At 41.1% G+C, this 13500-nt stretch overlaps 1 protein-coding gene across 1 annotated transcript in view; it reads right to left on the reverse strand.

Moving 5' to 3' along the window:
- Positions 1-13500, reverse strand: part of LOC106950362 (NACHT, LRR and PYD domains-containing protein 3-like) — a 69990-nt gene that overhangs the window by 28144 nt on the left and 28346 nt on the right. The window contains exons 6-10 of the mRNA XM_015037160.1: positions 11766-13495; positions 10821-11000; positions 9683-9856; positions 2751-2924; positions 346-519 (exon numbers count right to left, since the gene is read on the reverse strand). Of these exons, the coding sequence (XP_014892646.1) occupies positions 346-519; positions 2751-2924; positions 9683-9856; positions 10821-11000; positions 11766-13495 (2432 nt within the window). The remainder of the gene's footprint in view (positions 1-345; positions 520-2750; positions 2925-9682; positions 9857-10820; positions 11001-11765; positions 13496-13500) is intronic.

Here is a 13500-nt window from a genome sequence, read left to right on the forward strand (position 1 = left end):
TAGTCTGTAAAATCATTAAAGGTTCTGATCAAAGTGTTGAAGCATCAATCATTGATTATTGATTTGTTCCTGTCAGATTCCAGGAATTCACTTTTCTAGACTGGGTTGAATGACCTTTGACCTGCTTGACATGAGGGGGATTTCTACACACTGGGGGTCCGAATGCTGTCCTGTTCTGACCTCAGGTCAGCAGGTCCAACTCAGTTACACAGAGGGACTAAATTAAACTCTGGATCCAGGAACAAACTCAGAAAATATTTATTAGAACAGAAGATATGAACTTTGATTTATGATCAATTATAGATAATTATTCACAGAAATATCAATAATTCTATAATTACATACACCAATGTTTCCAGTCTGCAGCCTTCAGTCTGTAGAAAACCACAGAGCTCCTTCACTCCAGAATCTCCCATCTTGGTTCTGTTCAGGTCCAGTCTTGTCAGATGGGTCGATTTGGACTTCAGAGCTGAGAACAGAGAAGTCCATCTGGTCTTTGAAAATCTGCAGCCCTTCAATCTGAATAAAGAATAAAAGATGAGCTGAAGCCAACAGGATGCAGTTAAAACTGAAATATGAACAAATAAATAATAAAAATGTAGAACATTTATTTTCCTGAATGTAAAAGAAACATGATGAACTGATTCTAACATCTGATCCAGTCAAACTGGTTTAAAGAGTCCAAATCAGCAGAACCAGAACATTTTATCAAAAAGAAACTCAAAGGTTTTCTGAAAGTTTCTCAGGATTTTAAACTCAGTCGGATGTTTTTTCTCTCTCCATGTTTCCTTACAGGCTCTGTATCAGCTGACTGCTCTGTACCTTCATTTATCATCAGATATTTTATGTCTCCAGTTTTTGTTAATTAATCTATTAATGATGTTTTTCTTGCTGGTTGTATTTTAACTGTTCTGAATCCTCCATCAGAGACGTTGCAGAAATGGGAACATTATCATAAAGGAACAACCTGATTGTAAAGATGAGTCATTTTTAAATCTATTTTCCAGGTGAACCACATGAGGATGATTTCAGTAAATGATGAAGCTTGATGCACACAAAGCTTTACAAAGGTAAGATCTCACTTCCTGTCCTACAAAATAAGAGCTGAATCAAGATGTTTGAACTAAATGACTTTAACACCATAACCTTCACAAAGTCAGTATTTACTGCAGGACTGTTAATTAATGATCTTTATATTATTTCTGTCTCCTTCATGTCAGGAACTCAGCCAGAAGACTGTGGTCATCCTGACAGAGTCTGACTGTCAGAACAAACTCAGATTTCCTCTGGAAGCTGCTCTCAGTGGTTTGGAGGACGACTGACTTGTAATTTGCTCCATCAGTGGAATTGACACTAAAATGGAAACTCATCACCTGCTTCCATGTTGTTTTGCTTCCTGCCAACATAAAACTCCTGCATGAGCTGCAGCTCCATATGAGCAGGCAGTCGAGTCCCCAGAAAGCTTCCCTGTTTCTAGGAACCATTTCATCCAGAGTTGGTCGACTTTCTCTGTCAGACGGTGAACCTTCAGTCTGAGCATGTGCAGAACCTCCTAACACACCTGGTCCAGATTCATGTGCTGCAGTCTCTGCTGGTTCTGATGTCTGGACCAGAATACTCATGTCCAGAAGAACCTGCAGCCTGTTAAGCTCAGAGAAAAACTCAGTTGTATGGATTTTTAAAAACAAAGCCTGTGTGCTGTGGTGGCGCAGGGGCTAAGCACAACCCACATATGGAGGCCTTAGTCCTCGACGTGGCTGTCGCAGGTTCAATTCCTGGCCTTGGCTACCTTTGTCGCATGTCTTCCCCTTCTCTCATTTCCCACTTTCCTGTCAATTAACTATCAAATAAAGGCCACTAGAGCCAATGAAGCTGAAGTTGGTTTCTGATTGAAGATTCAGTTAATGGATAAAGGGCGTTTTCATTCTCTCTCTTTTTGCACCTTGACCTTTGACCTTCTTTAGATGAGGGAGATTTCTACACACTGGGGGTCCGAATGTCATCCTGTTCTGACCTCAGATCAGCAGGTATTGGAGAATTGAAAGGTGGCTAAACTCTTAAATATATAAGCAAAAGAAATAACGCATGGAAACGTAGTTCTTGCTGCTAGGGCATAGACGAGCCGAAGATTTATTACACTACCACGGATTCCTCATTACATTTTCATCAGTTCAATACTCAAAAATCTTCCAAAGTCTCAACAAAAAATCTTCTCATATTCTTAGCATCACACCTTTTTATACACTCTCATCTTCACTGATGTGAGTTTGGAAATTTCATCCAGTGGCGTTGCTCTACTCTTGATTTGCGTAAAGATTCTGGCGTGCCTTATACTCAGTGTGTGTTGGACGACCTTTAAAATATTTGAGACCTCATGAACCCAATATCTGCTCCATTTCAGAATTGCTGAATAGGACAATTTATCTCAAATTGTTGTTCTTATCTGTCCCATAGCCATCATTTCCAAGTCATTTTTGGCTCCATTTGCGCTTTGGAGGCAAATGGAAGGAAAGGAATCAGGTCAGTTCGACCTAAAGAGGTGTCAAAATCCTTTTGCAAAAACAACTCCTTAAATAGTATTTCCGCTCTTACACATGTCCAACTCAGTTACACAGAGGGACTAAATTAATCTCTGGATCCAAGTCCAGGAACAAACTCAGAAAATATTTATTAGAACAGAAGATATGAACTTTGATTTATGATCAATTAGATAATTATTCACATATTTTATAAATATATAATTACAATACCCCAAATAGTCCAGTTTGCAGCCTTCAGTCTGTAGGAAACCACAGAGCTCCTTCACTCCAGAATCTCCCAGGTTGGTGCTGTCCAGGTCCAGTCCTGTCAGATGGGTCGGTTCGGACTTCAAAGCTGAGAACAGAGAAGTCCAGCTGGTCTTTGACAAACTGCAGCGATTCAATCTGAATAAAGAATAAAAGATGAGCTGAAGCAAACAGGATGCAGTTAAAACTGAAATATGAACAAATAAATAATAAAAATGTAGAACATTTATTTTCCTGTATGTAAAAGAAACATGATGAACTGATTCTAACATCTGATCCAGTCAAACTGGTTTAAAGAGTCCAAACCAGCAGAACCAGAACATTTTATTAAAAAAGAAACTCAAAGTTTTTCTAAAAGTTTCTCAGGATCGTAAACTCAGTCGGATGTTTTTTCTCTCCATGTTTCCTTCCAGGCTCTGTATCAGCTGACTGCTCTGTACCTTCATTTATCATCAGAGATTTTATGTCTCCAGTTTTTGGTCATTAATCTATTAATGATGTTTTTCTTGCTGGTTGTATTTTAACTGCAGCTCATTGCTAAGTATGACAGATGTAAACGTTTTATTTCAATCCGTCTAATTCAGAGTTTTACAACATCCATTACAGCTCAGATTCTGAAAGTTGATCATTTTCTCATTTTGTGGTGATTCAGTTCCTGAACCATCAACTAGAAAATATTGAGTCTTTTCTCTGTCAGATTGATTTGGGTCATTTAGTTCAAGTTCTGAATCCTCCATCAGAGACGCTGCAGAAATGGGAACATTATCATAAAGAACAACCTGATTGTGAAGACGAGTCATTTTTAAATCTATTTTCCAGGTGAACCACATGAGGATGATTTCAGTCACTGATGAAGCTTGTTGCACACAAAGCTTTACAAAGGTAAGATCTCACTTCCTGTCCTACAAAATAAGAGCTGAATCAAGATGTCTGAACTAAATGACTTTAACACCATAACCTTCACAAAGTCAGTATTTACTGCAGGACTGTTAATTAATGATCTTTATATTATTTCTGTCTCCTTCATGTCAGGAACTCAGCCAGAAGACTGTGGTCATCCTGACAGAGTCTGACTGTCAGAACAAACTCAGATTTCCTCTGGAAGCTGCTCTCAGTGGTTTGGAGGACGACTGACTTGTAATTTGCTCCATCAGTGGAATTGACACTAAAATGGAAACTCATCACCTGCTTCCATGTTGTTTTGCTTCCTGCCAACATAAAACTCCTGCATGAGCTGCAGCTCCATATGAGCAGGCAGTCGAGTCCCCAGAAAGCTTCCCTGTTTCTAGGAACCATTTCATCCAGAGTTGGTCGACTTTCTCTGTCAGACGGTGAACCTTCAGTCTGAGCATGTGCAGAACCTCTCCTAACACACCTGGTCCAGATTCATGTGCTGCAGCTCTATTTTCTGTATCTGGTTTGTTCAATACAATCCTGATCCTCTCTGGGTTTTATTTTTAGGTCTTCTGATAAACGACGCTTTATTGGGGCCTGCCTATCGCAATGCATAGGGAGAGCAGTCACTGCCTCATGGAGCAAGGCAGTCACTGCAAGTCAATCATGACATCACACCGAATGCCTACTCCGGTAAAGTGCTTTTGAAATTTTTCTAGGGCTGATGGTTTTCTGTCAAGGTGCTTCAGAGTGAAATCTTGTGACAGGGTAACCTTCAGGCACTCCACCATTCATTTTCAGACTTTTCTGAAAAATTTCAGAGCTCAGCGCACACCATTTTTCTTTCATTGCTGCTATTACTGTGAGAGAGGTACAGACATTGAGTTGCGGTACTCTCGGAGATGACATATGCTTCAAACGGCTTTCGAATACATATTACGGTTCCTGAATGGGAAAGAGTTGTTTGGACTGCTTTTTTTAGTGAAACTGTCTGGCTCAAACCATCCCCTGCCAACTGTCACTCACAGTTGACAGTTGGCAGAGGATTAATTACCGTAGTAACAGAACACAGAGAAGGGCAGAGCTGCGGCTTAGGACTACAAACAGGCCATCTCTGGAGATCTGACTATGGCCAACACTCAGTTAAAACAGAAGGGTGAGCAGAATGTCAGAACTACAAACATGGCGGAACTGTCAGTTACTACAGAGGAGGACTAAGATGGCATTCAGAACTACTTGCTGTTTTGAACAATATATGACTGGTTTAACCCAACCACTGTTACACATGGGATTAGTGTTGCCATTTAAAATGAAGCTTATTGAAAATTTCTAAATAAAAGCCTCTCTTTTTAGCCTTTTTTTTTTAGCCTTTTACCTAAATTAATCTTTTAGCTATTTTTCTTACCTATTAACTATGTTAATAATACTGAACACTGTATGGAGGAAGTGCATGTAAGACAACATGCCAGTGATATACCCCACAAGCTACTCACAGCATTCATGCTAAAATTAGCATTTTGGCTAATTTTAGCTTATGTATGAATTTTAACATTCTGAATGGTGCAAGTCCATGTTAGTAAACATTCTTGTGATTCTCCACATGGTACTCTATAATTTTTTAGCTAAGCTTAGCATTGATGCTTATTTTTAGCATCAGAACGTTGGGTCCAAACCGATGGGCACACTTTGGCAGGCCCGGGTTAAATTTCTTCGTGAATTTTCTAGTTTTAAACATTGATCACCTCATTCTATCATGAGCTAGCATAGCTTTAGCTAGCACAGCTTTAGCTAGTATAGCTTTAGCTAACATAGCCTTAGCTAGCAAAGCTGCTCTCACACACAACAGCTCAACTGAAATTTATTCAGTTTTTTGCTGATTATTTGTTTGTAGTTTCAGTTTAAAGTTCCCAGTTTAGTGACCATCATCCTTTATTGATCCAATAATTTAACTGTAAAGTTGGGCTGTTGTGTTCAGTGTTACTTTTAAAAAGTAAGTTTAATCAGATTACTGACTACTCCTTGAAAAAGTAACTAAGTTAGATTACTGACTACTTGATTTGGAAAATAACTAAGTTACATTAAAAGTAACTTTCTTAGTTACTTTCAGCAGCTGCCAACAACAGCGCTCCACCACCTGTGAAAATTACATTGAGCTTTGCCAATACTAAATTGGAAGTTATTTTATAATAGTAACATCAACAATGTATTTCCACTTATAAGGTTGAACTGAAGGAGAGAGTGTTTAATAGTTACAACAGTACAACATTTTTTTTTGCAATTTGTGTGTTGCACTATTGTCTGGAAAACTCTAAAAAGGATTTTATAGCACCCACCCACCCTGCCCCAGCCTCCAGGTTCTGTGTTGTCAGAGCGCAGCGCATAGAGCTCCTCCTGCGGCTCCACAACTCAGATGGCTGCACAGATTTGTGACACTTATCTTAATATTAATTATTATAATGGTGTTTAGCTGCACAACTTTACAGACTCGTCCATTCTTGGCTGTTTTCACCTTTATTGCGCTGTTCATATTAGTCTCGATGTCTGCAGTTTTCTGGAGCGCAGCACGAAGGTCGACGACATTCACAGCAAATATATTAACTTCACATTAACTAAGACACGGCGGGATGTTTCATCTGGGAAATGATAGACAGGGAGAGTCTGACGTAAATGACCTGGATGAGTCTCTGCTTATTTCCAAGTCCAAATGAGTAACTTCACGTTTAAAAACGAACCCAAAAAACCCAACCCGCGACCCATTAAATTTGCAAGCAACCTTAGAAACAAAACTAGCCCAAAGCCGCTTATAATAATTGGACTTCGCGACAGAAACTCAAAATAGTTCCTGTTTTTCCAACAATGAAATGCTCATCTCACTTCTCTCTCAATAGTTTACATTTCTGTCGCTGCTGATAACTGTCACATACAAACGGTGGTCGCTCCCCAAGATGCATAGAGGAAATAACATTAAATTACAAACGAACATAGTAACGCAGAGTAACACAAAGTGATTTCGTTAAGTAACTGTAGTTACAAAGTAACATATTAAGTAATGCGTTACTGACATCACTGGTTGCGTTAATACATTTTGTTGTGATTTAGGAGAAGCTGTGTGTTTCTTCTTCATGTGTTCAGTATTTGCTGGTTGAAATGTTCAGATTCTCTCCTTCATTCGTTGCTCTATAACAGCTCAGCTCATCAGGCTGCTGCTCATAAACAATAACCTACATAGACTGAAGGGTTTGGCTGCTGGTTCCTGATAATCAGCTGGAGACCCGACTTGGTAACCGGATCAGAACCACTCAGTTTATTCATGAATGGCCTTGGGTTCTTCTNATAAGTTTGTTAAGAAAATACATTTAAAATAAGCTACTTGTAAAACTTAACCATATGTTCAATATTAGATCAAATTAATGGTGTTTCAAATAAGGAAATTCACTTCAAATTATATCTATGGTTCAATTAGTGTAATCCCTTATGTAGGATATTTCTATTGAAACATATTGCACTAAGTTGAATTAAAATAACTTAGCTTGCAGTTCTCTCTAATTCAGCTAGTTTCTCTGTGGACTGAGCAGGAATTCACAGGGGGTCGTGGCTCTGTGTGTGAGTTTAACCTTTTGACCACTTTGATAAGATTTAACAGCTGGTGTAAAACAATCTGGTCCGGTCAACAGAGTAGAGCTTCCTCTCGGGACAGGGTCATAAAAAACATCCGTCTCCATTCAAAACAAAATAACACTTCTTTGATCTTAGAAACAGGTTTTTACTGGAACATAGTCAACTAGATTTAAATGAACTTAGCTAAGGACAGTCCCCTAATTTGAATACAGCAGAGAAGGGAAACACGCCCTCTCTTTAAAAGTATGGGACCCGGAACCTTAATTTCAGATCGCTCCGGGGTCACCCAAGTTGCTGTCTCAGGGGAACGGTGCGGCGATGAAATGGTTCCCTGTAACGTTTTGTCGTGGTGTGTGGATGTCTGTCGAGTGAGGTAAATATTGAATTGGATGCTGGTTTATGATTTTGAGTTTTGTCAATTTCATTAGTTGTTTGTCTAATAAATGTTGTTTATGTTTTGGACTTGGAAAAACGTTTTTGTCTTGTCTTTATGGTTCAGCTGATACAATGACGACATCAATGAATCCAGGCAGAAGAGAAAATAAAACGAGTCAAAGGATTTTAATTCTTCCTCTTCTGATCTGCTTTGACATGATCACAGAACTGCCAAAACATATGTACAAAAATACCAGACAAAGTGAATCAGCAACGTCATCAGCCGGTGTAATGCTGAACTGATGCAGTGAAGCTACCAGTAGCAGGAGAGCAGAGCTGTGCCAAGAAGCTAACAAATACTGAATAGAAGAAAAGCTGCCATTGATACATTTGCAGCTAAGCATGATTTAATGTTACACAATACAGTTTTGCCAAGTTGCTCAAAGTCTAAACTGGTACTGTTGTGCATATAAAGTGTAAAGTTTACCTTGGACCAAACGCACCCCAAAGGAATCCCAGCGCCCCCCTTTTGTAAAAATTTCCATTAGCGCCCCCTGCCGTCCTCTGAACGCCCCCCGGGGGGCGGTCCACCCACGTTGAGAACCGCTGCTNTAAATGGAGCCCAGTTTGAATCGGATCTTTATTGATCCAAAGAGACAAACAATATCAGACACTAAATGACAGACATGAGAAAATAAACAGGAGGTCAGAGGTCATCATCATGATCCAGTCAGAGTCTCTTTAGACTCAAAGTGCTGCAGCTTCAACCTCTGAGGATCAGCAGGACACAGAGACCGTTCTCTACTTTACAGAGATCATCAGTTCCTCCACCTGCAGAGAGAAGAAGGAAGGAGAGAGAAGATCAGTGAGTGTTTCCAGCCTCTCCAGCAGCAGTCAGTGACGCAGCACATCCAGTAGACGGTTTCCAGGCTGCAGTCAGACTGATCTCAGAGCTGTGACCAAGATGAACCTGATCAGTTGTTTCCTGTTGAACTGAGAGAACAAGCAGATCTGAGATCAGATCTGCTGCTGCCACAGTTTGATGAATGTCTCTAGACATGTTGGACGGCTGGACGCTGGAGTCCAGCTGGACGTCCTGGAGACATGGACACAGCAACAACACTCATCTTCACACCAACACAAACACAGGAACACAGCAAGCTGCTGCTCCTCTGATTGGCTGATTGCTGTCTCTGTGTCCAATCAGGAAGCCTGAACCATTCTCCTCCCACTGAGAAGCTTTACTGGGAACACTGGAGCTTTGCTTTGATGCTAACTGGGTTTAGTTCAATATGCTGACAGCAGCTGGACTCACTACAAACATTTACTTACAACAAATCATCTACAAGATCCTTCAGCTGCTGAACATCTGAATCCTTCAGGTTGTTTTCTCTCAGGTCCATTTTTGTCAGATGGAGGCTGTTGGACTTCAGAGCTGAGGCCAGAGAATTACAGCTGATCTTTGACAACCTGGAGTTCTCCAACCTGAATAAAGAATAAAAGATGTGAGCTGAAGCCAACAGGATGCAGGTTAACCAGTTCAACAGAACCAGTTAAAGAGTCTCATGAATATTAATGCCAACATGGTGCTGCTTCAATAAAGACCTGCTGACTTCAGAACCAGAACCAGGTACTGGGTTATGATGTGTTGGCTGATTTTAATCAGTAAATCATTCCAGGTTCTGATCAAAGTGTTGAAGCATCAATCATTGATTATTGATTTGTTCCTGTCAGATTCCGGGAATTCATTTTTCTAGACTGGGTTGAATGACCTTTGACCTGCTTGACATGAGGGGGATTTCTACACACTGGGGGTCCGAATGCTGTCCTGTTCTGACCTCAGGTCAGCAGGTCCAACTCAGTTACACAGAGGGACTAAATTAAACTCTGGATCCAAGTCCAGGAACAAACTCAGAAAATATTTATTAGAACAGAAGAAATGAACTTTGATTAATGATCAATTATATATAATCATTCACTGAAATATCAATAATTATATAATTATAAACCTCAATGTTTCCAGTCTGCAGCCTTCAGTCTGTAGAAAACCACAGAGCTCCTTCAGTCCAGAACCTTCCAGGTTGGTGTCGTACAGGTTCAGTCCTGTCAGATGGGTCGGGTTGGACTTCAGAGCTGAGAACAGAGACGTCCAGCTGGTCTCTGACAAACTGCAGCTAAACAATCTGAATAAAGAATAAAAGATGAGCTGAAGCCAACAGGATGCAGTTAAAACTGAAATATGAACAAATAAATAATAAAATGTAGAAAATTAATTTCCCTGAATGTAAAAGAAACATGATGAACTGATTCTAACATCTGATCCAGTCAAACTGGTTTAAAGAGTCCAAACCAGCAGAACCAGAACATTTTATCAACAAAGAAACTCAAAGTTTTCTATGAGCAGCAGCCTGGATGAGGTGAGCTATTTCTGCTGGTTCCTGATCATCAGCTGGAGACCCGACTTGGTAACCGGATCAGAACCACTCAGTTTATTCATGAATGGCCTTGGGTTCTTCTTAAAGCTGCTGAAAGCCAATGGAGGCCATTATTTCCTAAGGAGACGTGACCTGATGAAGCTTCATCACAGAGACGAGGCTCCAACCGACTGACAGCTGTCAGACTGAAGAGGACGGTTCCTCTCTGACCCGGCCCAACAGAACCACAGCTTCAGGACAAAGTGAGGAACCTGCTGCTGCTGCAAACCTCACTGTCATTCAGCTCATCTAGATTTGCTTTTCTACAATCAGTCACTTCTTAGATGTTTCATTAATGATGATTTGAACTGGTCAGTGTTTGTGGCTCCAATGGAGGGAAACATTTCATTCTGGATGTAAAGATGAGAATCAGAAATAAAACAATACGAATCTTTACCAACCAAACTGAAACATCGCCATCATTAATTAACTTCATTTGAATTATTTTACTCATTTTGTTCATCAGACAAAAACATTATAAAAACTGAAAAACAAAGTTCAATAATCTCAAAATCAGAAATAAGAAAATAATTCATTTATAAGGTAAAATGTTTTAGAGATTTTAATCTGACATTTAAAAAGGTTGTTTTAAAATATTACAATTAAATTATTAATTAAACTAAGGACTAAAGTATCAATGAATGATTTTATTGTATAAATAGAGAAAACAAACCTCAGACTCTTCACTTTACTGACTGAACTCTCCAGGATCTCAAATAGATTCTTCATATCAGAGTCTCCACCTCCCTTTATGTAGATCTGACTTATTTCCAGTTCAGTCAGATCTGGGTTGGACTTCAGAGCTGAAGCCAAAACTTCACATTCAGCCTTATAGTGATTACAGCCACTAAGTCTGTGATGAGAGAAGAAATAAATTCAGTTCTAATGAAATCAATCTGGATCATAAACAGATAAAATATGATAACAGTGATGTCATCATGATGTCATCATCTGATCTTCAGTTTACTGAGTTTGACCCGACAGAGAGTCTGTGCAGTTCCTGACTAAAGTCCAGGTTCTGGTTCTGGTTCTGGTCCAGGCTTCATGTCCTCAGACCTTCAGCTCAGTCAGATGTTGAAGATCTTCTATCATCTGTGAAGGAAAGTTCAGTTTCTCTGCAGCATCAGAGCCTCAAAGGAGCTGCAGCAGCTGATGAAGAGGCTGACTGAGCTGAATGAAGGAAACTACTGGAGATGATGGAGAGGAGGAGGAACTGCTCACAGCTCTGACAAGTCACACTGACTTGGACTAGACCGTTTGGCTCCTTGAGATCTTCCACCAAGCAGGAAGTGAGTTATAAATGAAGTGAGCAGAGCAGGAAGTCCAGCCTGCTGTGGACCTCTGGCATCTCTGGGTTTGTTTAGCCCATATCTGCTGCTGCAGCATCTAGAATCCTCCTCATCATTAATAATAGTAGTATATTCTATAGAAACATGGCTCCCAGCAGCAGATTATTAAATGCTGCCACAGAGGAAACTGGGAGCAGCCCAGACATATGATGCTCCCAGTTGTGTCTCCGTTCATCTGCTGGATTTGATGCTTTAACAAAGTAGAAAGAAGAAACAGGAGGACAATAGTGCTGAATCAGCATTTACACAATGAAAACATCTGGACTCACCGAGCCTTTCTGCAGTTCCTCACAGCTGGAACCAGTCTCAGTCGTCCATCTGGTGATGTGTTGTACTTCTCCAGGTCCAACTCATCCAGAACCTCTGACATCTGCAGCATGAAGGCCAGAGCTGAACAGTCAGACTCTGAGAGATACTTCCCTGAATCCAGCAGCCGTTGGATCTCCTGATAAAATGAGACGTCGTTCATCTCCACCAGACAGTAGAAGATGTTGATGCTTCTGTCAGCAGAGATTCTATCAGTGTTCATCTCCTTCAGGTTGGTGATGATTCTCTGGATGGTTTCTGGACGGTTCTCTGTCTGACCCAGCAGATCTTCTAAGAGTCTCTGGTTGGACTCCACAGTGAGACCATGAAGGAAGCGGACAAACAGGTCCAGGTGGCCATTTTTACTGCTGAGGGATTTCAGCATGACTTTCTTCATGAACTCATCTAGAGATGTTTCTTTGTATTTTTCTCCCAGGAACGTCTTGATGACCTCTGACCTCCTGCTGGTGAAACAGTGGAGCATGTAGACTGCAGCCAGAAACTCCTGGATGCTCAGATGAACAAAGCAGTAGACTGATTTCTGGAAGATCACACTCTCTCTTTTGAAGATCTCTGTACAAACTCCTGAGTACACCGAGGCCTCTGTAACATCCAGACCACACTGCTCCAGGTCTTCTTGGTAGAACATGATGTTTCCTTCCTCCAGCTGTTCAAACGCCAGCCTCCCCAGCTTCAGAAGAACTTTCCTGTCAGCCTTCATCAGCTCCTGTGGACTTGTCTCATGTCCTCCATGGTACTTGTTCTTCCTCTTTGTCTGGACCAGCAGGAAGTGTGAGTACATGTCAGTCATGGTCTTGGGCAGCTCTCCTCTCTGCTCTGAGGTCAACATGTTCTCCAGAACCGTAGCAGTGATCCAGCAGAAGACTGGGATTCCACACATGAGACTTTTTGATTTCTTGATGTGGGAGATGATTCTGCTGGACAGCTCTTCATCACTGAACCTCCTCCTGAAGTACTCCTCCTTCTGGGCGTCGGTGAAGCCTCGTACTTCTGTTACCCTGGAAACACATGAAGGAGGGATCTGATTGGTCGCTGCAGGTCTGGTAGTTATCCAGATGAGAGCAGAGGGAAGCAGGTTCCCCTTGATGAGGTTTGTCAACAGAACGTTGACTGATGACTTCTGTGTGACGTCAGAAACCAGCTGACTGTTGTTGAAGTCCAGTGAAAGTCTGCTTTCATCCAGGCCATCAAAGATGAAGAGCAGTTTGCATTTAGCCAGCTGCTCTGCTGGGAGCTTCTGGAGTGTTGGATGGAAAACATGGAGCAGTGAGAGAAGACTGTGCTGCTCATCTCTGATCAAGTTCAGCTCCCTGAACGAAAGCAGAACCACCACACTGACATCTTGATTCTCCAAGCCCTCGGCCCAGTCCAGAGTGAACTTCTGCACTGAGAAGGTTTTTCCAACACCAGCGACGCCGTTGGTCAGAACCACTCTGATGGCTCCATGTTGGTCAGGGAAGGATTTAAAGATGTCATGGCACCTGATTGGAGAGTCTTGGAGGTTCTGGATCTTGGAAACTCTCTCCAGCTGCTTCACCTCATGCTGGGTGTTAACATCTTCACTCTGTCCCTCTGTGATGTAGAGATCAGTGTAGATCCTGTTGAGGAGGGTTCTACTTCCTGTTTCATCACTTCCTTCAGTCACACATTCACATCTCCTCCTCAGACTGATCTTAT

This window comes from Poecilia latipinna, unplaced genomic scaffold, assembly GCF_001443285.1.
Source record: "Poecilia latipinna isolate Pla-1442-1.1 unplaced genomic scaffold, P_latipinna-1.0 Scaffold397, whole genome shotgun sequence".
NCBI lineage: Eukaryota > Metazoa > Chordata > Actinopteri > Cyprinodontiformes > Poeciliidae > Poecilia > Poecilia latipinna.